At 41.4% G+C, this 26852-nt stretch overlaps 1 protein-coding gene across 3 annotated transcripts in view; it reads right to left on the reverse strand.

Moving 5' to 3' along the window:
• Window positions 1-26852, reverse strand: part of arhgef4 (Rho guanine nucleotide exchange factor (GEF) 4) — a 146318-nt gene that overhangs the window by 105196 nt on the left and 14270 nt on the right. For all 3 annotated transcript variants that reach the window (XM_084339923.1, XM_084339922.1, XM_084339921.1), the window contains exon 2: window positions 26590-26619. In XM_084339923.1, coding sequence (XP_084196049.1) covers window positions 26590-26619 — 30 coding nt within the window. The remainder of the gene's footprint in view (window positions 1-26589; window positions 26620-26852) is intronic.

Raw genomic sequence — 26852 nt, forward strand, 5'->3', positions numbered from 1 at the left:
AGGGTTGCATGGCTGAACTATCACAAGCCACAAAATGTGACATGGAGTCGGCACTTACCACAAACCACCATAACATCTCTGCTGGTACACCCTAAAGATAGGACACCCCAGAGAGGCAGAGAGGGAGACTACTTTTAAAGACTACTACTACTAAAGAGTTACATACACAGTGCAACAGTGTTCAAACCTTGGGGACAGTGAATGCTTCTAAATTTCAACAGAAATGTTGATTGAGAATTAGTTCTGAAGAAGGTCCTCCTACAGACTAACAGGGATTGAGTGAAATACAACCGATTCGAAAATGTGCAGCTGCCTGGTTTCTTCTGCATCACTAAAACCAGCAGTCCCCAGGGAGCTGCAGCCATGACTAAGGCTATTCTCTGACAGCCCAGCTTTTCTCTTCCCAGAAGGCTTGAAATAAATGGCTGTGCTCTGGCCGGGCTGCCCGCTGCCTGTCAGGATTACAGAGAGAGAGAAACATTGCTGTGGTTTAAGAGCCACTTATGTCCCATTTAGACATTTGGCACATCAGGAGTTGGACAAAACAAAACAGGTTTGGATTGATCAGACAGACTGTGTCTGTCAGCTGAGAGATTCAGCATATGTTACCAGTCAGAAACTTCTTGAATGATGTGCTTAATTTACCAAGCAGCTGGATAGCAATAACAATATCACGTTTAAAGACAAAATATTCAAACTACAGGAGATTAAACTGCTAATTTGCAAGATTCTTAGTTGTAATCATCTGCTTGTGAGTATGTAATTCTTGTTGGACAGTCAGTTCCAAACTTTCTGTAATTAGGCATAGTTTGTCAAACTACGACTGACAGCACAAGCAAAAGATTCTCTGGTCTGAGAGGACAAAAACTGAGCTTGGAATACATTTAACTAAAAACAACAAATATTAATAATCCCCTGGCTAATGGCATCAATGTAACATATGGTGCATCGTGTTGTGTCAATGACTCTGCATGGAGCTGAAAAATGCCTTCTCCTGAGTAAAAATGACCTCACATTCACCTTCCAGCATGACAATGACCTGATCACACATCAGAACAAGTCTCACTATCCCCGAAGATCATGACTGACCAGCGCTCTAAATCCAAGCTGACAGAGCTTCAGAGTATCTGAAAGGACAAGTGAGAGTTCTTCAGCTTGAAAAAGTGCTTAAAGTCGGCACTAAATGCTCAATCACGGTTATGCTGGGATCAGAGTGGACAAACTGATTTGCCTTTGAGATGGTCAATGTGTGAGATAGGGTGATCAAAGACATAGATTCTTGCTGTGACTCAGCTGAGAGACATGACAAACTATAAGCTGGACCACAGTCAATCAAAGCTCACCTTCATAAACTGTGAAGAGGAAAACAATCTAAAAGGACACTTTGGCCTGCAGCTGCGTGCATAAAATAATTTGATTAAAACTGCAAAGTATTTGTCAGATGCAGCAGCAAAATTCTTACATGCTAATAAGCACTGCCTATGAGAGGCTGGTTTGTGGAAAAACCTGTTGAAATAAGCACTGATTTTGTGTGTGTATATATGTATATATACATACATATATACATACGATTAAAATTTTTTATCTGATTAATCACAGGGTAGCTGTGGTTTAATTACGATTAATCAACATACCTACCTGTAAATATGACCGGAAATTTCACATTTTCTCTGTATATTGTTGTTGGAACGGAAAAGTAAATGACAGGAGGCAAATATATATGTTAAACAATTGTTTTTTATTCATAACAAATCCAAATTAAGATATTACTCAGATTGAACAATAACTGATTTTGGCTATCTCCTATGCCTCTTAGCGAATACAGGATGTGTTATTCAGATTTTTTTTTTTTTAAATCAAACTAAGCAAACTAGACCTTTTCTTGTGAACAATGTGGCCTGCAACTGAGAACAGTCTTTCACATGGAACCATGGATGCAGGAATGGCTAGATATTTGCGGGCAAGCAGGGCCAGCTTGTCATGGGCGCCTGAATGAGCAGCCCACCACTGCAAGGGGCAGTCCTCCATACTGATGCTCGGCTCTGCTGTACCTGTGTATGGCTCTGTCAGGCTGCACCTCTTCATTTCATTTTCATTTTTCATTTATTTGTTTATTTGTAATGGGACTCTGCGTATTAATGAACATCTAAGATGTAAATACACCAGATTTAGCTCTAGGCTAATTTCCATCCGTGGTCCTGCGGTTCACACAACAACAACAATTGTACAGAGATGAAAATAAGAACAATGTACAGCATGGTACAAATACCGTAGCTACAGTAGGAAAGAACAATGGGTAGTAGTAGAATTAAGTGTAAAAAATCAACAAGGGTGTCGTATAGCGCTGTTAAGATTCATTAAAGTGCATCTGCTATAAGGTGCTATTTTTTAAAAGTGCATCTGTAAAAAAGTGCTGGTTTTTAAAGTGCCTGGAGTAAAGTGCCTACTAAAAACAAAAAAAAACAAAAAAAAAAACATTACCCTTAATGTTGGCAGACCTGGTTATCAGTAAGCCATGTTTTCAGCCGTTTTTTAAATGCTACATATGTTGAATTTTCCCTTATGACCAGCGGTAGCGTATTCCATGTTGAGCAACCATAGATTGATAAAACCTTCTGTGCAAATGCTGTTTTCCTAAACTGTACCTCACAGTCCCCCCTGGTGGCTGATCTTGTTATTGTCGCACTATTTTTCTTTTTAATAAAATCTCCCAGGGGCGGTGGTGCCACCCCGTTCAATGACCTATAAATGAGACAAGAACTTTTGAATAACTTGAAATTCTCGAAGGTCAGTAACTGGTGCTTTTTTAGAATTGGGCAAAGATGGGAAGACGGGTTTTTGATCATAAACCTTAATGGCTTTTTTGTATAGCTGTTTAATAGGTTTGAGGGTGGGGACTCCAGCAAACAGCCAGGTTGTGAAACAATATTCAATATAGGACAGAATCACGCAGTGTAGGTAGGCTTTTGCGGCCACCGTTGTAATAAAAGGTCTGATTTGTTTGAAATTTTGTATATTACATTTTAAAGTGCTGATAATTTGATTCTGAATCTGAGCCCATCTGTAGAAGGCTCATTTTCTTTCTGGGTGGCCCATCTTGAGAGGTATGCAGGGACCTTCTGGGTGATTGTTCATGCAGCATGCCTGTGTGCGATCCACACCTCTTCTCTTTCACTCTTGGGCAGGCTCTTCAAGTCTTTGAAGCGTGGATCCAGCACCGTTGCAAGCTTGAGCCATGCATTGTTGGTATTTTCTTGGCGGGAGGCTAGATCTTCCTTGAATATTGTCTTAAATCTCACCAGCCGGGCAGAAAGACTGGCTCTGTCATCTGTGTACATTTTGGGTCTTGCGAAGTAATTGTGACTGGGCAATTGGTATCTCGGATTCAGTGTTTTTAGCTGCTGTACAAAGCTGGTCTGCTCCACTGTTGATATGGGGGCCATGTCTTTAGCGATATGGAAAGCCACAGCTTTGGTAATATCACGCCACTTGTCACTTGTTCTTTCGTAAGGCACACCAATGGTGAATGAAGCTTGCAGCAGGGTTTGTTTCCGGGCAGAAGGCTGGGGAGGCTTCGTGGCCTGAGTCGCAGCACGTATTTTGACACACTCCTCGTACTGCACTTTATGGCGCTGTTGTAAGTGGTGGAAGAGATTTGTCGTGCTTGAACCTTTAGTTGCAATATGTTTTCGACATTCTTTACAGAAGACATTTTGCTGCTGGTCATCTGACACTTTAAAACCAAACCATCTCCAAATTATTGAGACATTGTTCTTTCATTTACTGACCAACTCCTCTTGTGCGGCGCACTCCAACTGCATGTTGTCGCTGAGTGTAGGTGAGAGTGGGGGGGGGGGCTTGTGGTCACAGAGTGAGGGAGGCAGAGCAGAAACGTTGTGTGTGTGTGTAGGGACACAGGGAGAGGGAGAGGAGAAGTTGGTGCGAACTTGCATGTATTGTCATTTTAACGCAAAGTGAACTATATCGATACAAGCGATATTGTCCTGTGTTATATCTCGTTTGGAAATATATTGATATATATTAAAATATCAAGATATCGCTAATATATATTTATATATTTATATATATTTATATATATATATATATATATATCCCAAAAAGGTGCTTATGTTTATTTCTTTATGAGGAACTCACAGGTGCACAATTAGGCCACAACAGGCTTCTCGGCGCCAGCCACGTCTTAGGCTCCACTCAAGCTTGTCAACCAGTAACTTTGCAACGATTTCACACGTCAATACCTTGTTCTCATATGTTCCTTTGTTTTCTGCGGTGAAAAAAGCTTGTTTTCCAGAAATTTCAATAAGCAAAGAAAATGAACTTAACAAGTGAGGTAAAAAAAAAAAAAATTAAAAGGAACATACAAATATTTGGGGAAATATACACTGCTCAAAAAAATGAAGGGAACACTTAATCATCACAGTATAACACCAAGTCAGTTAAACTTCAGGGATATCAATCTATCCATTTAGGAAGCACAAGTGATTGTGAATCAATTTCACCTGCACCATTTGGTGCAAATGAAAGTGACAACAGGTGCAATGGAGAAGCCAAAGCAAGACAACCCCCAAAAAGGAAATGGTTTTGCCCAAGGTGGCCATAGACAATTGCTCTCTCCTTACCCATCCTGAAGGTTTTCCAACACAGTCTCAAGAGCATGGAGATACCAAGAGACCAGCCATTACACAAGCAGAGCTGGACATGGCCATAGAAGGCATCAACCCAGCAGCAGGACTGGCATCTGCTCCTTTGTGCGAGGACGAGCACTGCCAGAGCCCTACAAAATGACCACCGGCAGGCTACTGATGTGCATATTTCTGACCAAACTGTCAGAAACAGACTCCATGAGGGTGGTATGGGGCAAAACGTCCTCTAGTGGGACCTGTGCTCACAGCCCAGCACCATGCAGCTCGATTGGCATTTCCATGAGAACACCAAAATTGGCAGGTCCGCCATTGGCACTCTGTTCTCTTCACAGATGAAAGCAGGTTCACACTGAGCACATGTGGCAGGCGGGAAAGAGTCTGGAGACGCTGTGGTGAACATTGTGCTGCCTGTTCTATTATCCAGCATGACCGGTTTGACAGTGGGTCAGTGATGGTCTGGTGAGGCATATCCTTTTGCATGGACCTCCATGTCATAGCAAACGGTACCCTGACTGCTGTTAGGCACTGAGATGAAATCCTCTGAGCAATTGTCAGACCTTACACTGGTGCAGTGGGCACAGGGTTCCTCCTGGTGCATGTCTGGCATCATGTGGCCAGAGTGTGGAGGCAGTTCCTGGATGATGAAGGCATTGATGCCATTGACTGGCCCCGCTTGTTCCCCTGACCTAAATTCAATTGAGCACCTATGGGACGTTACGTATCGGTGCATCCGACGATGGCAAGTACAGCCACAGACTGTCCAGGAGCTCACTGATGCACTGATCCAGGTCTGGTGTTGCAAATGTAATAATATATTTTTTCATTACACACAATAATATAATTTTAACAGTTTTAATATAAAAAGTTGAATCTGAAAAACGTCCAAGAATGTCAGAATATCTTAGTATTTGGTATGTCCCCTTTTTGCTTTAATGACAGCATGCACGAGAGCTGGCATGGACTCCATAAGTTTGTGCAAAACCTGATGACTCATGTTATCCCAGCATGATCTGACAGTGTTCCACAAAGCTACTTGTGATGTCACAGAAGGCTTGGCTTTCTCAGTCTTCAAGTGCCCCCATACATGTTCAATGGGGTTGAGGTCAGGTGACTGTGGAGGACAGTCCATGACAGTCAGGACTTCTTGGTCTTCTTTGGTCTTCAGGTAGTTCTGTCAAAGCGTTGAGGTACAGTATGCTTGGCCTCATTCTCCTGCTGCAGTATGAATCCTCCTCCACAAAGATCAAACCACTTGGTGGAGCATGTCTCTAAAGAATGGAGTGGTGCTTCGCCTTGGTCAGGGTGTAGTCAAGTGTGTGCAGGTGTCCAACTCCAGAGGAGGCAAAGCAGCCCCAGACTTGAATCTTCCCACAGCCATCGTTCACTGTGGGTTTGAAACACTGTGGTATCATTCTCTCTCCTGTTCGTCTCCTTACATACACCCTTATGTTACTGACATACATCTCAAACTTGGATTCATCAGTAAATAGGCCATTTTCCAGTCATCCATTGAGAAATTCAGGAATTTCATAGCCCACCATAAGTGTTTGGCCTTGTTTCTCCTCCTGAGAAGTGTTTTAGTTGTCCTATGAGCCCACTTCTAAGACAGACCTCTTTTGATGGGACTTTTTCTCATTCAAGTCCTGTGTTCTTTACTTAGTAAATTCTGTATCTGCAATGAAGTTGCTTTTCTGTCTCTCAGGGAACTAAGCATGATGTACTGACCTTCTGATGGTGAGTTTACTTTGGGTCTGCCTGATCCTGCTTCGGATGCAACTGACCCAGTTTCTGTTTAGCGTTTTAGAGTTCCATGCACTGTCCCCTTAGAAACCTTTCGTCTAACTATGATTTGACACTTAGAATCTTGAGGATTTTCAATCTGGTGTTAGCCTCAAACCCCAGTGTATGTAAAAGGATTAATTTTATACACTGGAACAGTTGCACAATCATACCCATTTGCACTGTCTTGACAATACTAACCTGTGAAGTAACAGAGACCTGCGGCCTCATTTATAAAATAGAGAATCCACCATAAATGTTTGCATATGTACAAATGAGGAAATGTAAGTTAGCCAAAAAATATTCAGATTTTTGAAACCTTACACATGCCACCAGTGCGCCTTTTTCCTATAGAAAATACCAAATCAACTAGGACCTGGATCAACGTCATAGGTCACCCTCTCCACACCAATTTAATGTTAATGCATGAAAATGAGCTGCTTATCAGTACCTCTTCATAACTAGGTTTTCTAAACAGAAATTCACAGGCAACTTGAGTTGATAATGATAGTTGTTTTACTGTGTTGTATTACATGCTGGCATTGACATTGAAAACTGATCACCCACTGCAGTAGAGGTCTATGGTTTGCCTACTCCACCCTTTACTGAGATACTTCTGCTTTCAGACAGCCTTCCCCTTTTACCACATACCGAAAGAGCTGAGACCTGTTCCCAAACAAGGTGTCATCTCTAACACAATGTGGTCACAGGTTAAGACCCAGAGGTCAGGAGACTGTTAACACATGACTTCACTACTGCCTCACTGCAGTAATGCTGCTGCAGGACTGCCAGCAGTACAACACACACAAAACTATTATACTCTGTCTTTCATGCCACCGAAAACACATGTCAATGGCAGTAGGGGACAGAGTGGATTTTCTAGAACATTTCCCATTGGTGGACAACATGGTGGCCTTCGTGCAGCTGTAACATGCTAAGCTCAAGAGATCAGGCCATCCATATGACAAAGAAGGGCTCAACGCTAAAAAATGTTCAAATAGTAGCACAGGTTCCCAGAGCAGATAGGAGGGGGATGGTGTGGCGAGCACACAGGGAGCTTATAGTGCTACAGGCAAGTGTCTGGTAATGAACAAGACCTTAATGGAGAGTAGAGCATGGGAAAAACACTTCTTCTATTTTGCTTCTTATCACAAACAGAAAAACAGGCCATGAGCCAGGACTCCAGACAAAGCTTCCCTCGCTAAGGTTGGCTTAATAGCACTAAGTGAACCGCTGTGTAGTGTTATCTACACATTAACACTGAACACACTTGTTAGGTATGACCAGCCAGAGAGAGAGGGTTACCCCCACTTCTATAACTGTGGGTCTTAGACTTCTGCATTTAGAACTGTTGGGGCTCCTCCAGCTCTGCAGGTTGATGTTTCTCACAGATTGGGAACAGAGAGGAAGAGAAGAGGAGGAGGAAGAGGAAGGCAACATTTTCTTATGAAATGTAAAAACAATGTTACAGTATCGACTATAAGCCTGACTCTGGGAAGCTGGGTTGTGAGTTTAGCCTGATCTAAGCTCATTGGATAGACAAATGTGCATTGTATTCTATTCAATGATGATAAAATGATTGTCTTAATGGAATATTAATATGATATATTCACAGTATTGTATTACTATGCTTTACTGAGCATTATGGCAACAGTCTGGCCCACGCCAACCCAATGACACTATGCAGCTGTCATAACGTGAAAAAAAGTGTGTGCAACCCTGCTTTAATTTGACCTCATCCCACACAATACACTTGACAATACACCTGCTCCTAGCAGGAGCTCCTAGCTTTGAAGCCAACTTTCATAGTGGCCAAACTGTGTAACTACAACCTCAGGCGATGCACTGTGGCCCAAAAAGACTTCCCATAAGCTTACAATGTGAAGGAAGCAGCTGTATAACGGTGGATACATTTATTTGAGCTTTAGAACCACTGTGAAATGACTCGTTTCACTATGATAATTTCAAGCAATTTGGTCCAATAAAATTTGGAAAGCCTAGATGAGCCACATGATTAAATCACTTAATCTCTATTCAAGCTAGTTCTGCAGTAAACCAGAAGCAAGGCGATTCAGCCACCAGAAGTTTCACTCTATGGGCCCCAGAACGCAGAAGAGCTGGGTATTTTTATACTTTTTTATATGTAGCAGCTTTCATAGAAATGAATGGGGCTCCACCTCCAAAGAAAGCGCGAATCATCAGCTAGCCAGCCGTCTGTCATCAGAGTGAATGATCACCAGTAGGTCACCAATTATCAATCAGCCAAGAACAACATGGCCTTTGCGAAGAAGTGCAAAGTCGACCAGGAGAACCGTCAGTTCAAATCTGACTGGACTGATCAATTTAGTTTTATTTACCTTGGCCACGCCACTGCTAAACCGAAATGCTTAATATGCATGCAGGCTGTAGCTGTCAGCAACGCAGGAAATCTAAAGCGACACTTGCATGTTGCCAGTTTCAGTGCCAACTACGCTTCAAAAGATCTGAGTAAAAAAAATAGCAAACATGCTAAAATCATACAAGCAGTCTGTTTCTACTATGGATAAATCAACATCGGCACAAGAGAGACAGAGGCATCATTGCACATTTCATGGACCCTTGCTAAAGCTAAGAAGCCATTTGAACCAGAAGAGTAAAAGCTTTGTGTGTTTTTCCAGTCTATGCACCAATTTGAAGAAAGCAGAAGCCATATCACAAGCCATAGACTCGTCCAGTGACCCAAACAATATGGAACAGCTGTGTTTGTTTGCAAGATTTTTCGATAGGAGGACATTTCGGGAAGAGCTTCTTTGTTTGTTTCCTCTGCTTGGGCGCACATCCGGGGAAATCATCTTTAATGAGTTGACACAGTTCTTTGAAAATAATTGCTTGGATGTGAGCAAAATTGTGTCAGTTGTCACCAATTGGGCTCCGTCAATGGTGGGACACCACAAGGTCTTGATACAAAGGCTTTCCACCTGCATTATTTACAAATCAGTGTTGTACGCTAAACTGAGTGAAGAAATGAAAGAGGTGATGATACTGTGACAGGACTGTTTAACTTCATTTGTGAGACATCTAGTCTGCAACATCACCTTTTCAGAGCATTGCTGATGGAAATGTCAGCTTTTACTGCATAATGACTAGAGAATTTCAGAGCTTTTTAAGTGACACCAAGGTGATGGCAGACGTTCACTTTTTTCTGTGACATCATGTCTCATCTAAATCACTATAATTACAAGGCAATGGATGAGGCAGTTAATGCTCTCCAAAGGCTGAAACCTGGAGAGAGACATTCAAGGAAAAACGTTGGTGTTGCAGAAAGATCCAGCAATGAAGGATTGTGTGTTGTGCCTGGCAAAAAACTTTAAGGTCACACATTTTAAAAATGCTAAACTCAACTCAATGTGTTGTTGTTGTTGTGGTTTCATCTTTTAAAAGAGACAAATGCAACTCTCTCTCTCTCTCTCTCTCTCTATGTGTCTCTGTCTCTCTCAGTGTGTGTGTGTGTGTGTGTGTTCCCTCCAGTCTGACTGTTTGCACACACTGCCACTCTTCTTCAGGCGAATGTGGTTGTACAAATGCGCTCTGTGGAAAGCTGAAAGCTGTGTGAGCATTTTGCAGATAGGTACACTGCTTAACAAACAGTACTGTTATGCTACACGCATGTTATTTATGGTATGCAAAAATATTTCAGGCCCATGTAGAAAAGTTGACAGTTATCTTTGCTTCAGGATACTCCGTTTCCATTGTGTGTTACCTGCTGTAGTGCTATTGTAATTGGTTCCCATGTTGTTCAGAACATTCTCTGACTGTGTTAGGTTATTAGGTTATTTTACTGATTGGTGAAACAAAAGCCAGACATATAAACCACTACTGTGTACTCAATACTAGGATTGGACATTCCCAGCAAAATTGCTATTCGATATTCACAGGGAAGTATTCAACCATTATTTGAAAATCTACCCCCCTAAGCCTTTGATGCTCCAAAAGACATAATCATATAGACACAATTATCTTAACATTTCCTACTAACTAAAGTTTTCAAATAGCTCTCATGTTAGGCTCATTGGTGGCTGTTTCCCTGGTTGAAGAAACAGCTGATCAACTACAGCTTTTCAAGTGGGATTAAGAGGTCAAAGTCCTGATCATGAAATATGCAACACTGAGACAGGAAGTGACTGCATACATTCAGAGATTTGAACTGTTAGAAAGTAAAGTTAAAGTACAGTAGAGTGTGGAGATAGTGGGGAGGGCAGGTGAATAAAAACCTACTTGTTTACAGAAGCATGTGGGTTTGCAAAAAAATAATGCATGAAGAGAAGCTGAGCAAACCTGCCTAGCATTTTTATGACAATGTGAAACTAATTTATATATCTGGGAAAGGATGCTAATGATTAATCATTAATTGATTAATTGCTATTATGAATTTAACCTATTAAAAATGTTTTAACCGGCAATCAGAAATGGGCACAAATACATCAAAAAGTATTTTGTTACAAATTACTTACTAATCAAATACATCAAAATAAAATACAAAATACTGGTATGAATATGGTATGAAGTAATTTTTGATTAACGCCATTCAACATTTACTTGAAGGCTGAGAAAAGCTCTAATGGTACATCCCCGCTACATGTCAAGTTTGTATTCAAATAAAATCAAAACACTAATGCACAAAAAAATGATGCCTTAGCATTATGGTTAAAAAAGGCTGCATTAATCAATCAATGATTTAATGCACAACTCGGCCAGCATGGTAAGTGACACAAATTAAACACACCAAAAATGTTCCCTGACTGAGAGGCTTAGCTATGTAGCATTTTGTGTGTGTGCATTACACGTTGTGTGAAATATGTGCAGTTCTCTTTGCTTTAATATGTGTTTGTGACTGCAGCCGCTGAAGCATTGTTTTGTTTATAAGCTTCATCTCTGTGTTGTCTGCTTCAGGGATGTTTCATTCTGTTGTGAAAGGGCCAGAGTTCTATTTCTTTTTGCATCCCAGCCATGGCTCGTTGTATTGATGTGTTTTATGTGTACATGCTGTATTGAAAATTAATGTTGTGGCTGAGTGGTGTACATTACATTACAGCCATTTAGACTAAATATAATCACTAGACCACCATGATACAAAGTCAATCCAAACAGAATAAGAATAGCACGAATCTTATGTTTTGTCTTTACAAGTGAGTGAAAGACAGTGGGCCCTCCATCTCCTGGGTAACCAACAGTTACAGGAGGAAACCATCATGCATCTGCTCCTTCATTTGCATAACAAGTATTGCAGGGGCCCGGCCAACTCTGTGAACCTAAAAGAGCATTACAGCTTGTGCAAAGAGCCCCTCCACTTATCTCCACCCATCCCGTTTTCTGCAAGTAGCCACATAATAATGTGCGTTGCTTCCTCGAACTGAATTATTGATGAGAGGGACATGTAAATCAGCTGTCCAAAGAACGTTGATAAGGTTGAAAATGTACCATTAGATCCATTCATTTTGGACCCATGAGCAGGATCTGGTCCTAACTCCCCCAAAACTGTGTTGCATTTGGTCTCACTATTATGCCTAGGACAAGGAGGGACTCATTTATCTGCTGATATTTAGGGGTTCAAAAATGAAACTAGGTTTGAGTCATTTAGTGCTACATTCACAAACTGTTTTATAAAAGGGAGTGTGGAGGATGAGGATGGGGAGTATCACAGCCTGGAGAATGAAGCTGCTCTGTAGTCTGGTGGTATGGCAGAGGATATTTCTGTATCTTTTTCCAGATGGCAGCAGGGTGAACAGACTGTGGCTGGGGTTCGTGTTTTCTTTTAGTTTCCTTTGGACTCAGACATCTTACCTAACCAATATCACTGATGCTCTGTAGATGTATATCAGTGATGTTCTGGGTGGTTTTAATAAGAGCTCAACCGATACTGAACTTTTGAGCTGAAGTGAAAATAGACCTTTTCTATGCGGGTGTGTGTGAGTTACATGTAATTTTAACTGCTCATATATTGTACTGATATTGATCTGAAAAGTAACTAGGAACTATAGCTGTGAAATAATAAATGCAATGGAGGAAAAAGCAAAGTGAAGTGTAGGAGTGGAAAGAGTATCAGAAAATGCTACTGAAATAGGCTACTAAAGTAATGTACAAGTACCTCTAAATTGTCTTAAAGTACAGTACTTGAGTATACTTAGTTACTTTTCAGCAATGCTTCTCACAAATTAGGCTACCAACGTAGTGTGAAATTAACACCCAACATACTCAAAATACCACCGCACTGTCTTCTGTTAAGCTGCAGAAAGATGCTCTGATGCTATTTGCTGACATTTCAATCTGCTATGTTAAACTACTACTGTACTGACATACTCTAGCTGGTGCACTACCTTGCTTACATGGCAAACATGTGATAAGCATGAGTGAGATGATGACAGTTGTCAGAGGTGAGTAAAACATGGGCATGTTGTTTATGTACTTACCATCTTTGCATCTCACCACCTAACTCTTAGGTAACAATATATAACCCCTATATAGTAGTTAGGGGTTAACCACATCTCTGTTAAGATATGCGCACAGCAGTCTCTGATTTCCCGTTGCTGAGTGAGCCTGAGTCGCACTTCATCCACTTTATTTTCCTGCAACCGGATATTAGCCAGAAGAAGTCTTGGTCGAGTATCAGCTCTTGGTCCAAGGGTCAGCTTCGCTCTGATGCCACCTCTCTTCCTGGGGCGGTCGCATTGCTTTCTGTGACATTTTGTCCCGCTGATCTAGCTGGCCACTCGGGAGCTGCCACGGGTGGAGATCGTCTCAAAGTCTGCTGCACTCAGTCAAAACCCCATACTTCCTTTTCCGATGTTGATGAGTGAATCTCTATCATATGCAAAGCGTGCCACAGTAGAAGGTGCCATAAAGGCAAAAAAGTAAGAAAAATATACCAAAAACATAGCAAAGATTAAAGGAGCTACTGGCCCCTGGATATACATTTGTGCCATCGCCATAGCAACACAGATAGATACACAGACATTGATGGCAGATGACCATGCTTGAAAACAATGAGCTTTTTGTGTCTGACCTCTAGCAGGATGTACTGTAACTAGGGCTGAAACAACTCCTCAAAATAAAAGTCATCAATGCATTGATTTATGATTGATTATTACTGACACAGAAGGCACTTACACAGACACGTTACATGAAGAAGGCATGATGGCGCAGATTGCAAAGAAGGAAGAGATGAAATAGCGAGGTGCAAAGAGAGGAGACATGCCAGCAAACATGACAGAGTATCAAGTTTGGGCTTATCACAAGCTAAAGTAAAATGCAAACTCTGTCTGTCTTATGTAAAATCAAACTAGGCTAATCATGCTAATCAAGTTTCCCTCAAATTAATGACCACAAAAAATAAAATGCAGACAATTTGGCAGTCCAGTTTAGTTAAGTTCAGTCTGTTACACTTTGGAACAGTTATTTTTGCCTTTCTATTGTCAATAGAATGGAATCATTGTCAACCCGCTGATAGGTCTGTCGCAACAGCTAAAGTTATCTCATCCTCTGCACTCTGAAGTAGGATTTCCCTTTTGTGCTTTGGTAGCAGTCTTCTCTTTTGCTGTAATACACAACCACATGTGAGTGCTATGTGTAGCGATTTGTGCGGTCGAGCAAAAGAGAGAGCGTGGCCGAGCGTAAGGTGTGATTGGTTGAGCTAGAGCAAGCTAGCAGCCCAAAAGTGAACATGTATGTGAGCAGAGCAGAGGAAAAAATGGTTAGCAGTTTGTATGTTGTCAGTCGGGCAGTAATGTACAGAACAGGTCACAGTGTGTCAGTTAATAAATGCAGCAGCTCATGAAGAGTTAAGACCAGTCTCCCCTGTTTCCAAATGCTGGAAAAGTGAAAGTGGTTACCCTGAAGACAGCCGGTAACAAACCCTGCCTATATTAAAAGGTACTTTCAGCAGTGGAAACACACAGCAGATCTCGCTTTTAGGCACAGTTAGCAGGGCATTTTGGTCATACAGTATGTGCTTCAGTAATAAAAGGGAAAAAATGGCAAATCAAATAAAAAATGCTGCCAACCGCATCTACAGGCACAGCTGTCACCATGTATCCATTATTTTGACCTTGTGTACTTTAAAGTTTTACAACTGACTGAGGTCAGTGGGTCAGTGGCATGTTCTGTGGGTTTAACTGATCGTATTTTCATTATTAATAATTTTATAAATTATCTAACAATTTCTATTTATTCTAATTTTTTTCTGAGGTACTCCCTGGCAATTGTAGAAGTACCCTCCGGAGTACCAGAGTTCTAACCTTGGAGATACACATAAAAAAATGTTGCAATACAGAGTTTTCCGAATGTGTGACACTACAAATGGCAACTGTCAGGAAAACTACAATACATCGTCATAGTCTCTACTTTGTGGCTGAGATTGTCAACAACACAAAGTTTGTGAAGTGTGTGTGTGTGTGTGTGTGTGTGTGTGTGTGTGTGTGTGTGTGTGTGTGAAGCTTTATAGGTGACTCCTACAATAAAGCCTGGTCGAGCTTCAGGATCAATGAGACTCCTGTTAAAATGTACCATGATTGGACAAATACAAATACAGTACATAGCAGAATGCAAACAGTAGTACTATACATAAAGGCTGTCTAAGGCTGTCAAGATGTTTGTGTGTTCTCTGAATCTGAATAGGTCAGACTGTATGGTCTGAGTCTTAATGAGAACTGACAGTGAGTGCCAGCTAGACTTTGTCAAGACCAACTGGATGGTGAGAGTAGACGCTCCTCTAAAGCTGAGACCAGTGAAGCAAAGCTCATTAACCTGTTGTGTAACTATGTTCCTCCAAAACCATGAAATATTACCCCAATCAGATCTCTTAGTGGGCCCACTGGACAGGAAAAAAGGGTTTTGTTGAGAATTTCTCAAACAAGGATATAAAGGAATCATGCTTTTCCCTAGTTGGCCCCAAACCCAGTTGTCTGCTGTCTTTTTGTTGTTCTCTCTCTTTCACAAACACACAACGGTCTGTTGTGCCGGGCCTGGAGGGCCACAGAAACCTATGGCAATTGTCCATATACAATTGCCAGGCAGGACGGCAGGGATTTGGCATTCCCACTGATACTGGGCTGCTCGAAGGTGTGTCTGAAACTAATGACACACTTGTCTTGAGTAACGGTCAAAGGAGTGGCTAAACATAAGTACATCCTATGCCTTGTTATACTGGTCCACATTTGTTTGAGAGATTTGTTGGGACATTTTTTAACCAAAAATGTCGAAGACATATCCTTTAAAATGCTTCACAGGTTAAAACCATTATTTACATAAACTGAAAAAAGACATTGATATAAGTTGTAAGAAATGCTGGTCCATTTATTTTGGTCTTGCCAACATGCCAAAAATCTATCTAGTAATCTAGACTAGTAAACTTTCATGATCCCTGCAGTACTATCAAAGAATCACTGCTAATAAAGTGGTTCCACTTATTCAGTTAAAAATTAGTTTCAAACTTGTTTAAGCCCCCCATTATTTAGTAATTAAAAAGCTTTTATTATAAGGCAGCATAACAGGAACGTTGTGTTTTCAGCAGCAGTAACTAAACATGACTCCTGAAACAGCTGACAGTGAACACAATGAAACAGTAAAACACAGCAGATGTTTGAAAGAACAATCAAGAGGAGAGAAACTAAAGCGATTCAGTTAGAAGCCGCAAAAGTACTGATAGCTGAACACACTGACTTTTAAAAATGTCTTTCTCTCAGGTTTCCTGCACAGACATGAGTTGAGTATCAATTTGTAACAGAGGGGGATTGTTACAAATTGAGGGGCAGATGGGGGTTTGGGTCCATCATGGGCATGATTTGCTCAATTCGGCGCAGTAAAGCTGGTGATGGAAAAGCAAATCGGCAGCAGCACGGTCTGACTCGGCGCTCCCAAAAGTGCTGGTGGAAAAGCCCCACTAATGACCAGGCAGAGAAACCACAGGTCCTGAAAGAGGAGAGTTGGTCATTACGCTCCCTCTGGCTCATTTCATTCTTATGTGTGAGGAATGCTTTCTTTGGCTTTCTCCTTTGCATTCTGCTCGTCTACCGGCCCTTTCAACCCTTTTTTTCCTCTCTATTTTCAGCTGCTGGAAGAATTTGGGTTAGAGGTGGATCAAAGTAACCCAGTCCTACTATAAAGCCTTGGCTCATTTTCATACAAACAAGTGATGTCATAGACATGCTGGATGAGCCTGCAAACATGATAGCTGACTGTCAGCTGCTCTGTCTCTGCCTTCACTGTAATGTACGCTGGCATTTAATTGACTACAAGATTTGAGAGTAGTTTTAATAACCTCTTTCATCATTGTTGACACACAGTCAGACAGGTCTGTGTTCAACTGCAGACTGCAGCTGTGATAGTGATTTTATATTTCACTAAACTGTACTGGTGTTTCTCTTATAAACAGTACCTAAATAAACATGAGTCGATGCAATAAATAGGTCTCCAGTTTGCATTGAATGGTGTGTTTTTATCATGGTCATCACTTGCCATTTGTCATTTGTATCGTTTGCCAAACTTCAAGAAGGACATTTAGGTTTAGTTTCAGACTATTTCTATTTGTTTACCTGGTTCAAGTGAACCATATCTGCGCTCGGTGCACAACTGGTGACAAAAGAGGATGTCAGGCCCAGATCCAACCAAACAGTGACTGTGAGCTGAAGAGTGGGGCAACTGTGGGAAGCTAGTTGAGTTCATTAGGGTTCAGGTAAGGCCCACATGCTTGTTCAGAATCAGAATCAGAATCAGAAATACTTTATTATCCCTAGGGGAAATTGTTTGTGTTACAGCTTCTCCCATTCAAAGTTCAGAATATGCTGAAATAATAATAATAGTAATAGCAAGAGTACTACTAATAATAATAATAACAATAATAATAATAATAATAATAATATCAACAAAAACAAAACAAAAATACAAGAAATGTACATGTATACAGAGCAATAATGCCACACTCAGAGCGAGGAATTAAACAGTTTGATGGCCACAGGCAAGAATGATTTCCTGTGGTGCTCTGTGGTGCATCGTGGTGGGATCAGTCTAATGCTGAATGTACTCCTGTGGCTGACCACCACGTCATGGAGTGGATGGGAGCCATTGTCCAAGATGACATGTAACTTGGACAGCATCCTCCTCTCTGACACCACCATCAGAGTCCAGCTCCACTCCCACAACGTCACTGGCCATGCGGATCAGTCTGTTCAGTCTTTTTGCGTCCGCTACCCTCAGCCTGCTGCCCCAGCACACAACAGTACAGAGTATAGCACTGGCAACCACAGACTCATAAAACATCCTGAGCATAGTCCGGCAGATGTTGAATTACCTCAGCCGTCTCAGAAAATAGAGACGACTCTGTCCCTTCCTGTAGAGGGCGTTAGTGTTCTTAACCCAGTCCAGTTTATTATCAATGTGGACTCCCAGATACTTATAATCCTACACAATGTCCACACTGACCCCCTGGATGGAAACAGGGGTCAATGGCACCTTGGTCCTCCTCAGGTCCACAACCAGTTCCTTGGTCTTTGTCACATTGAGCTGTAGATGGTTCCACTCACACCATGTGACAAAGTTCTCCACAACAGTCCTGTATTCATCCTCAGCACCTCCACTGATACATCCAACTATTGCTGAGTCATCCGAGAACTTCTGGAGATGACAGGTCTCTGTGCAGTAGTTGAAGTCCGTGGTGTAGAGGGTGAAGAGGAAGGGAGAGAGGACAGTCCCCCGGTGTTGCTGACCACTCTATCTGATACAGTGTTCTAAGTGCACATACTGTGGTCTGCCAGTCAGATAGTCAATAATCCAGGTCACAAGGGGGAATCCACCTGCATTGCTGTCAGCTTCTCACCCAGTAGAGCCGGACGGATGGGGTTGAATGCACTGGAGAAGTCAAAAAACATGACTCTCACAGTGCTCACCGGCCTGTCCAGGTGGGCGTAGACACAGTTAAGCAGGTATATGATGGCATCCTGAACTCTAGTTTGGGCTGATTGGCAAACTGTAGGGGGGCCAAGAGCGGTTTGACCAAGCTGCTCCAAGACAAGTATCTCCAGAGTCTTCATGATGTGGGAGGTCAGTGCCACAGGTCTGTAGTCCTTGAAGCCACCGGGACGTTGTTGGTAACCAAGGCGGTGTTCAGTGTTCAGTGTTATTAAATTCCCAACACCAGACAACAAAGCATCCATCATCAAATTCAAGCAATGTGGGCTATAAATTGACATTCATAACCACAATCACTGATAATTTTTGGTCTTTTGTCACAATATTATTGACTTATATTCCTCTGATGTTCTTAAATCAACAATGGTTAGTTAGTCTGTCTTTCAATTTGCATCTACTGAGAAACTAGCTATAGGAAAACACAAAGAGAACAGCACGAGCAGACAAACTTCAAAAGTCAGGACTTATCCTAACTGGCACAGTCAAAGGATCAAGTTTACACCACTCTGTCCAAACTTAAACATTCATTATTTTCTGCATCACCACAAAATAACGAATGGGCTTCAGCCAGAGTGGTGGTGAATATCACGTGCATTAAGTACCACCTGTGAGTTTTAAGATTGCACAGTCACTAATATACTGTCTAAGAACAATTTGGCAACCACCGTTATGCTGACAGTGTCAGTGATAGTCACGTCAATTTATCTACAGTATGTAGCCCAATATCAGTTTATTTGAATATCAACAGGAATTTAGTTTTCTGAGCTACTAACCAAAAGGAATGTATATTTCAATGTTCCTGACCTTTATGTTTAAATCTGTGGGAGTGCTGTCACTCTTTCTGTACTCAGCTGACTGCTTGGTGGTCCAGGTGTTCTTTCTTAGTTATAAAAATTAGTCACACAGTCTTCAAAAAATGGTAGCAAAATGCGACAAAGTGGTTGCAGTCTGAGTGTGGGCCATGAATTGTTGAGGGTTGTGTAACAGAAAACTTTAACCCTGCATTGCAAGCTACAACTGAGTTTAGGTGCAGCTTTGCACCTTCCCTGCACAAAATAATCACCAAAGAAAACACATTGGCAAATGGGCTCTATTTATACTAATTAGAGTTTGGACTAAGCCTCAACTTTTGTTGTAAACTGGCGCTATACTAATAAAGATTGATTGATTGAAATCTCTTTACTCGTCTCAGTGACCACTCAAAGCGCTTCACAACAGGAGTCAGCATTCATCCATTTACACACACATTTATACACTGGTGGCAGAGGCTATCATACAAGGCACCACCTGCTCATCAGGAGCAATAACCATTCAGACACACTCAGACACGCAATTTGGATTACACTTCGACATGTAGACTGCAGGGGCGGGGATTGAACCATCGACCTTCAGACTGGAGGATGACTGCTCTACCTCCTGAGCCACAGCCACCCCACATTCTGTGATTAATCCACTTCCTCAATACACACGCAGTTGTTGTTGATACACAATGCATTTATCCAGACACTTTATGGTTGGCTAAAGTAACTAAACTACCCGTAACAGCATGTTTCTGTACCTGTGGCAACATGCTGGAGCTTCTCTCACCCTCACTTCCGACAACAAATGCGCTAGATCTCACCACACAGATTACCACAGTGCTGCTGGGGGGAGCCTGACCACTGACACATAAGTTCAGAGCAACAAATTCACCCACATGTAGCCTAAATCTAACATTAAGAATAGTATTTCCTATAATAGGCTAAGCTTTAACCTGGCCACTGCAAAACAACTAGGTTTTACCACAGCGTTTCAGGATTGCAGGACGGTGGGAGACTGTAAACAGACTGTGTTTACAATCTTCACTTCTCTGGTAGCTGTGAAGCAACACATGGGAGATTTACTGTAGCCTAGTTTGGACTTGAGATTCACTGAGAGACTATAATCTACACTGCACATTTACTGTTACAACTTATGGCTAACTTTAGTGATTATTAATGTACATTAATGATTCAAAAAATGTTGTCAGGACCACAATGATGGGACGGGGGATGCCACATTTAGTGGCTGAGTGTTATCAATAACACCTTTAAAGAAAGTGTTATAAGAGTGTATAAGAGTAATATAACATACGCTGCTGCTATAATGACTGCAGAATTCTTGATTACAAGACAGAAAGTTGTGTAGTGTGAACAGTACAGCAATGTAGTGTAGTGTGTGTAACTGTTGATAGTTAGGAAGTCAGAGTTCAACAAAAAGTAAGATTGGGAACATGCAAGGACAAAGCTGAGACAATGTAAGGCAGATGAGAAGACTACAGCCTCTCTCATAGCCATGGATGCAATAAGGGAGCATGGGAAATGGGACAGTTGAGTCTTTCCTCACCATCTATTCCCCTCAGCTTGGCTGGATGTGAAAAGAGACAAATTCCTGAGTATCTCTCTTGTGTCAACTTTGCAACTGTGTGTTAAAGTCTGGATGGCAGCCCGTTCACCCCACCAACCCCACTCCAGCCCTAAGCCTCTGAGAGGAATTTGTTAGCTTTTCCTCTAGACACTGATATAGTGATGACTGTTCGTGTGTGTGTGTGTGTGTGTGTGTGTGTGTGTGTGTGTGTGTGTGTGTGTGTGTGTATGTCTTTTGAGTTCTCACATTCACACACTACTACCAACACAGAGGTCACAGAGCGGCATGTCTGCTCACATTTTGTTGTGAGATGGCCGCTAAACTTCCCTAAACGGTGTCATTTGTAAAATATGTCCAGAAATATATATTATTATATATATATATTTCCAAAAATATAGGGGGCAGCAAATCACCAGAGTAACCAACACCTGATGGTCTGTGCTAGCTATCCTTGGCTGTAGTCACTAGCTGCAGTTAGCTGGGTAGCTTAGTTAGCCATGGTGCTAACCCTATTTGCTGACTCAGTCTGCGAGGACTGCAGCCTCAGATTTCAGGGAAGTATCCGCAGGCAACAGGTCTCAGCTCTGGGCTCACCTGCCTACCAGTGAACATGGCCAGGAGGAACGACAGAGTTGGGTATCAGCAGAGTGTAGGCGCGTAGAGCTGGTATATTTTACTCTGTGACTTGAAGATTTATTTCGACTACTCATTTACATTTGACTTTTTAAATCTAGACTGGGGACGTTCCTCGTATCAAACCTGGTCCATATTGGTTAACGGTTGAGACTGGCCCGTCAGAAATCAGGACTCGTGTTTTTCGGGGGTCCGGGCCTCACTGATTATTGTAAAAAAACATAAAAATGTATAGCTGTATTAACTGATTTGGGTAAAACTGGATCATATTTCATGGAGACTTGCCTGAACTCTGAATGATTTACAGAGTCTCCAGATGAACAGATGGCTTTACTTGTTGCTAAAGTAATTGCTAACAGCAGCTAACTGTACCTGGACTCCAAATGAACATGGCCAGTGTCAAGACTGAACACAAACTTCCAAACCAACTGCAGTCAGTTTGACAAGTGGATATCTAGTATTGAGGTGGTTTACAGAGTTCAGCTTCAGCTGCCATTTGACACCACTTTCTTCTTTAGTCATGCAGCTATCATTAGCATTCATAATAACTGACCAATGTGAGGCCCCAGGTTGCTAAATCACCTTGGTACTGTATTCCCTGTCGTCAAATTGGCATCCGTCAGTCTTGGATGCTGCATCTGTTCTGGCCGTGCTTGCCATCAGCCATCTGATCACTTAATCTGCCGTGTTCACTGTGAGCTCCTGGTGACCCGGTCAGTCTACTACTTTGTAGACATGTAGCTGCATGATGGGGGGCGTAATTCACATTCTGCTTACGCTTCTTACTTACGCTATTGGCTACAATAAAAATCAATCAAAGTTAATCAATCTCCTCAACAAGTACCTCCCTACCAGAACATTTTTACAGGACATGTATATATAGGGAAGCTCTGCCTTCAGTTTCATGGAGACTTTAAATGAAGCAAGTCAGAAAAAATTCTTTATCCAGATCCACACCAGAAGTTAATGGGTTCTATTTTGAGCCAAGACCCATCCTTTATCCAAGTTTGTCAGGAAACCCTAGTTTTTGTGTAATACTGCTGACAAACCAACCAACCTACAAATGTACATGGGTGAAAACACAACATCCTAAGCAGAGGTAAAACTTCAAACTGATTTGCTGCAGTATGTAGAATTTTGAGGCATTAGGAGGATTTATTGAAAGAGGCAGGGCCATTCGATTTTCACGTTTTTACCACACCTCTAGATACTAAATGTCACACACTGCACCTTTAACACAAGCTTTTGCTATACCTTCGCTAAATTATCTTAAGCTCTATTATGTCTCCAGTGTTTTTTTGTTGTGGAACATTGAGAAATTCACTAAAAAAAAGCCTCTGAAACATGATTTTATAGAGGTGAATACATCCTTCATGAACCAGTGGTTTACAGTGAGTACAAGTGTAAGCTTTTGGTCCTAATCCTTTAAAAATGTCAAGTATCCCACAAAAAGTCACCAAGTTCAGAGCCTTAGTGTTATTCCCATAATCCTGTGACTGTGGCAGAATAAGAAGAGCAGCAGAACATATGTTTTGTTTTCATGACTTGTTAGAGTTCAGTTGGCTATCAGAGAGAATGTACGACCCAGTAAAGCTTTGGTTAAACAAAGACAAGACAAATCAAACACAGTGGAACTAATGAGGCTGGTCATTACATAACGTTTACTTTTGTCACTTAAAAAGACTCTGTGGACCTGAACTCTTCTTCCGGCTCAATTACAGATTCTCATGTTCACATAGTGAGACACAGCCTTACTTGTGCCATATTCTGCGTTGGCCAACACAAGCCCCCACGCAATATTTTTCAGCTCTACCACAGGATACCAAAAACTGCAGTTCCTCAAATGGCCACTTGAGGCTGGCCCCAAAAGCTGGTCAGTAAAATCCCATGTTACAATGCCAAACTTAACAGCAGAAATAAACATGTCACATACCCATGCTGTGCTCCTTCATGCTTGCCAATTAAAATGGCCCACAGAGAAGGTGGCAGTTAGTACTTGGCACCAGTGTTGCCCTGGCAGCTTAAACTGCCCAAAGCCCTTTGAGATGCCTTCAAACACAAATGCACTGACTACAGCACTGTGAGCGACTGCCACTGAAAAGAAGACATACAATCAGCAGGAGAAAATGGCCTGTCTGTGCTGACTTCTGGATCAGCTGCACAGTTGCTAGGATATAGGCTTTTCCTGACCTAACAATTTTTAACTCTAAGCACTCTTAGTTTAAATGAAAATTAAAAAAAACACACCCAGACCATTTTCTGGACAGTCGCACTGTAGTTTAGTTGTGTTTAGTTGTGTCATCACTGCGCTGTACTTTTATTAACACATCTCTTGTCTGCATCCAGTTGCTGTCTCACTTTCACACCATAAACAACAACTACCATGCTCAATGATTCACCTCACAGACAAACATGCATACAAACCCTCACCTGACACAATCAAGCAGCTCTGTCACATAGATGCAATGCTGTATCGCACGTGTGCTACTGCTTTTATTTCACTCATCTCAAAGACTGATTTTGCATAGCACGTGCAACATACAGACCAACGTCGCACTGTAGACTAATTAACAAGACTGGATAGCAGCACTGTGTCTCCCTGAATGTTGACAGCAAACTGGCATGGCTTTACAGAAGAAAGGTGTTATGTAGTGCAGTGCAACTTCACCCTATATTGATATAATATTGTCTAAAACTATATCTCACTTGGAAATATATCTATATACCTTAGTCATTATATTGCTGGTATGCCAATCATCAGGTTTTATATAAACTTGTGTCCATGTCTAAATTGAGTGCATGATGTCATTAAAGCAAAAGGGAGACATACCAAATATTAAGACATTTTGAAATTAATGGACATTTTTCAAAGATTCAACTTTTTACTCAAATTGTTACACTGGTACTGTTATTGTAATAAATAAGAACAAGTTTTACATTCAAAACAAATGAAAAATAGAAGTATCTTGACTCGTGGTCTCATGCTACATCCTAAAATATTCAACAGCCTGGTTACATTACAGTTTATAACTACTACTCACCAGGCCACCGCAGTATTATATTTTGTTTATTTCTATATTTTAGCTCCTGCACTATTTTAGGTCTTAGATTTTATTTAGATTGTTCTACTTTTTTCCATGTGATTTTTCTTCATACATATTTTTTTTACATATTTACAAGAGCAAAGTTGGAGGGAGCCTGAGATCTAACTGCATTGCCAGCCACTGCTTCACTGCAGTTGAGTAGCCTACATAAAAATAAGAGAACTTAGACAACCTGTACATCTGCAAACATCTCATGCAGACACTTGCATTTTTTGTTACTGCGGCTTGGTTCACACATAACCAAACAAATCGATAGAAGCACTAAATAAATCTGAAATTAGGAAAACAGCTACAGTAGCAGCAGAAGCAGCAGCATGTCCAGACAGCTCCCATAGTTCTATTACTGCTGTGTGCTGTGGTTTCGGAGCTCCGCACTGAACCAGACTTAACTCCTTGTAGTTCTGTAAATTATAGAGAGGGAACCTGATAGCATTTCCTCATGCTGGTGTGGAATGGTGTTTGTTTTTTTAACACAACGAGATCCACTCCCAGGGGAATACCCCAGGGACCACTGACGATCAGACTGTATGGGCTGGGATATTCAGGTTCAAGTGGGGATCATGGCACTGAAATCTGTTTCTTTTTTTCCCTGTGTCAAAGCAGACTGAAAGACAAACATAACAGGCTCAGCTCTTCTGAACCAAACCACTTCAAAATAGAGACAGGATTTATAAATCACAGTCACAATCATTTTATCCTCCATAGTGATAATCACTTAACAGTATAATTAAGCTAATTGCAATACAAAATAAGTATAGAGTACCAGATTGTGCACTTGCACATTTTCTGACGTGAAAGATGTTACCTAGCATTGAGGCAATAGTTGAACCAAATTTGACTGTGCCAAAAAAACGGTCCGATTAAAATGAATGAGGGAGACGCATGTTTTGTTGCACTTAGTGTCGGCCTACACGTGGTCTACCACGACTATCCATACTTTGTTTTTACCTCATCTAAAATCTGTGTAGTTGCATAGCTGCCGGACACAGTGGCCTTTAAAAGCCTAAGAGTTTATTCTAAAAGTTTTGAAGGAAATGTTTCGCTCAGGCCTATTGTAAAACATTCTGATAAATTTCAAGTTCAGGACAAAGTACTCAGGAGGGGTTAGACCCACGTGCGTGGTAGTAATAGGTCAGCAAAAATCAAGCTGAAAACGACCTGTATACAGTCATATGCACATTATACCAGCATTTTACTACAGTTTTAATGTCTGTATCTGTAGAATATGACACAGACATGAAGAGAATACACACAACAGGTGAAGGGCAGTTCACTTTTTCTCCCTCACTCCCTCTCGTTCCCCCTCTGGCTTTCTCGCTCTTTCATCGGGGTAAAGGAAAATCACATCATCATATTTATTGATAATTATCAAAGTCAAACTCCATGTAAACAGAGAGGGCATGCAGGAGCCACGCTGAAGCAGCAACGCAGCTGCCACGCAGTACACAGGCATCCAGCCTGGAAACAGTTCCAGCAGATCAGCAGTAAACTTGATACAGAAAATACAGCTTCAAAAAAGGTTAAGTAAAAACTGCCACAACATTGAGGGCATAAAATTTCCGATTTTTATTAAAAGATTAATACAACAAGGCTTGTGTACAGTGTGTTAAGCACAACAGCGTCTAAGTTCATTTACTTCTGGAGGAGGTGGGAATATGAGGTCACTATAACAGTGTGTGTGTGTGTCAACTTGCTGTCTGAGAGGAGAGCAAAAAAACACAGCTGGTACTGGAGTATCAATACTGCAAAAAATAAGTACAGAAACCATTTAAAATATGCAGTATTTATATGTATTGGTATTTCAATACTTTGGACAATACTGCAAGTTACATAAGTACTAAGAGGTGAACACAGATGTCTCTGGTAGCCAACACAGCTACACACATAGTGACCATTGACAGCTTTAGTTTAAGAGAGGAGACCTCAGGGTGGCCCCAGTCAGCTCTACTGCCAAGCAGGACCACAACAGTGTGGGTCAGAGAGTTATCCACTGCTATGACAGCATGTACCCCTCTGCTTCCAACAGAGCAGAGCCAGCAAGACAATTGTCCAAAAACAAGTTAACAGTTAAAAAATGACTTTCCTACCTGTTGAGGAGCAGACTGGCCTCTGAGTTTCTGAAGAGAAGAAAGAAAAAGAACACAGTGATGAATATAAGCTTTTTGTAAGACATTTATAGCATTCATTTTCAGGAAAGCCACCCTGATCACAGAGGACCCTTCTCAAACATTTCTCAAACCACTTCTGCAGCATACTCCACTTCTCTATTGTCCACTTATCTGTTCAGTATGTTCCGCAGAGTTTTTGTCAAAATATGGCTTAAAGACATAGGGCCGGATCTACTAAAGGT

Source organism: Pagrus pagrus (assembly GCF_965226575.1).
Source record: "Pagrus pagrus genome assembly, chromosome: 20".
Taxonomy (NCBI): domain Eukaryota; kingdom Metazoa; phylum Chordata; class Actinopteri; order Spariformes; family Sparidae; genus Pagrus; species Pagrus pagrus.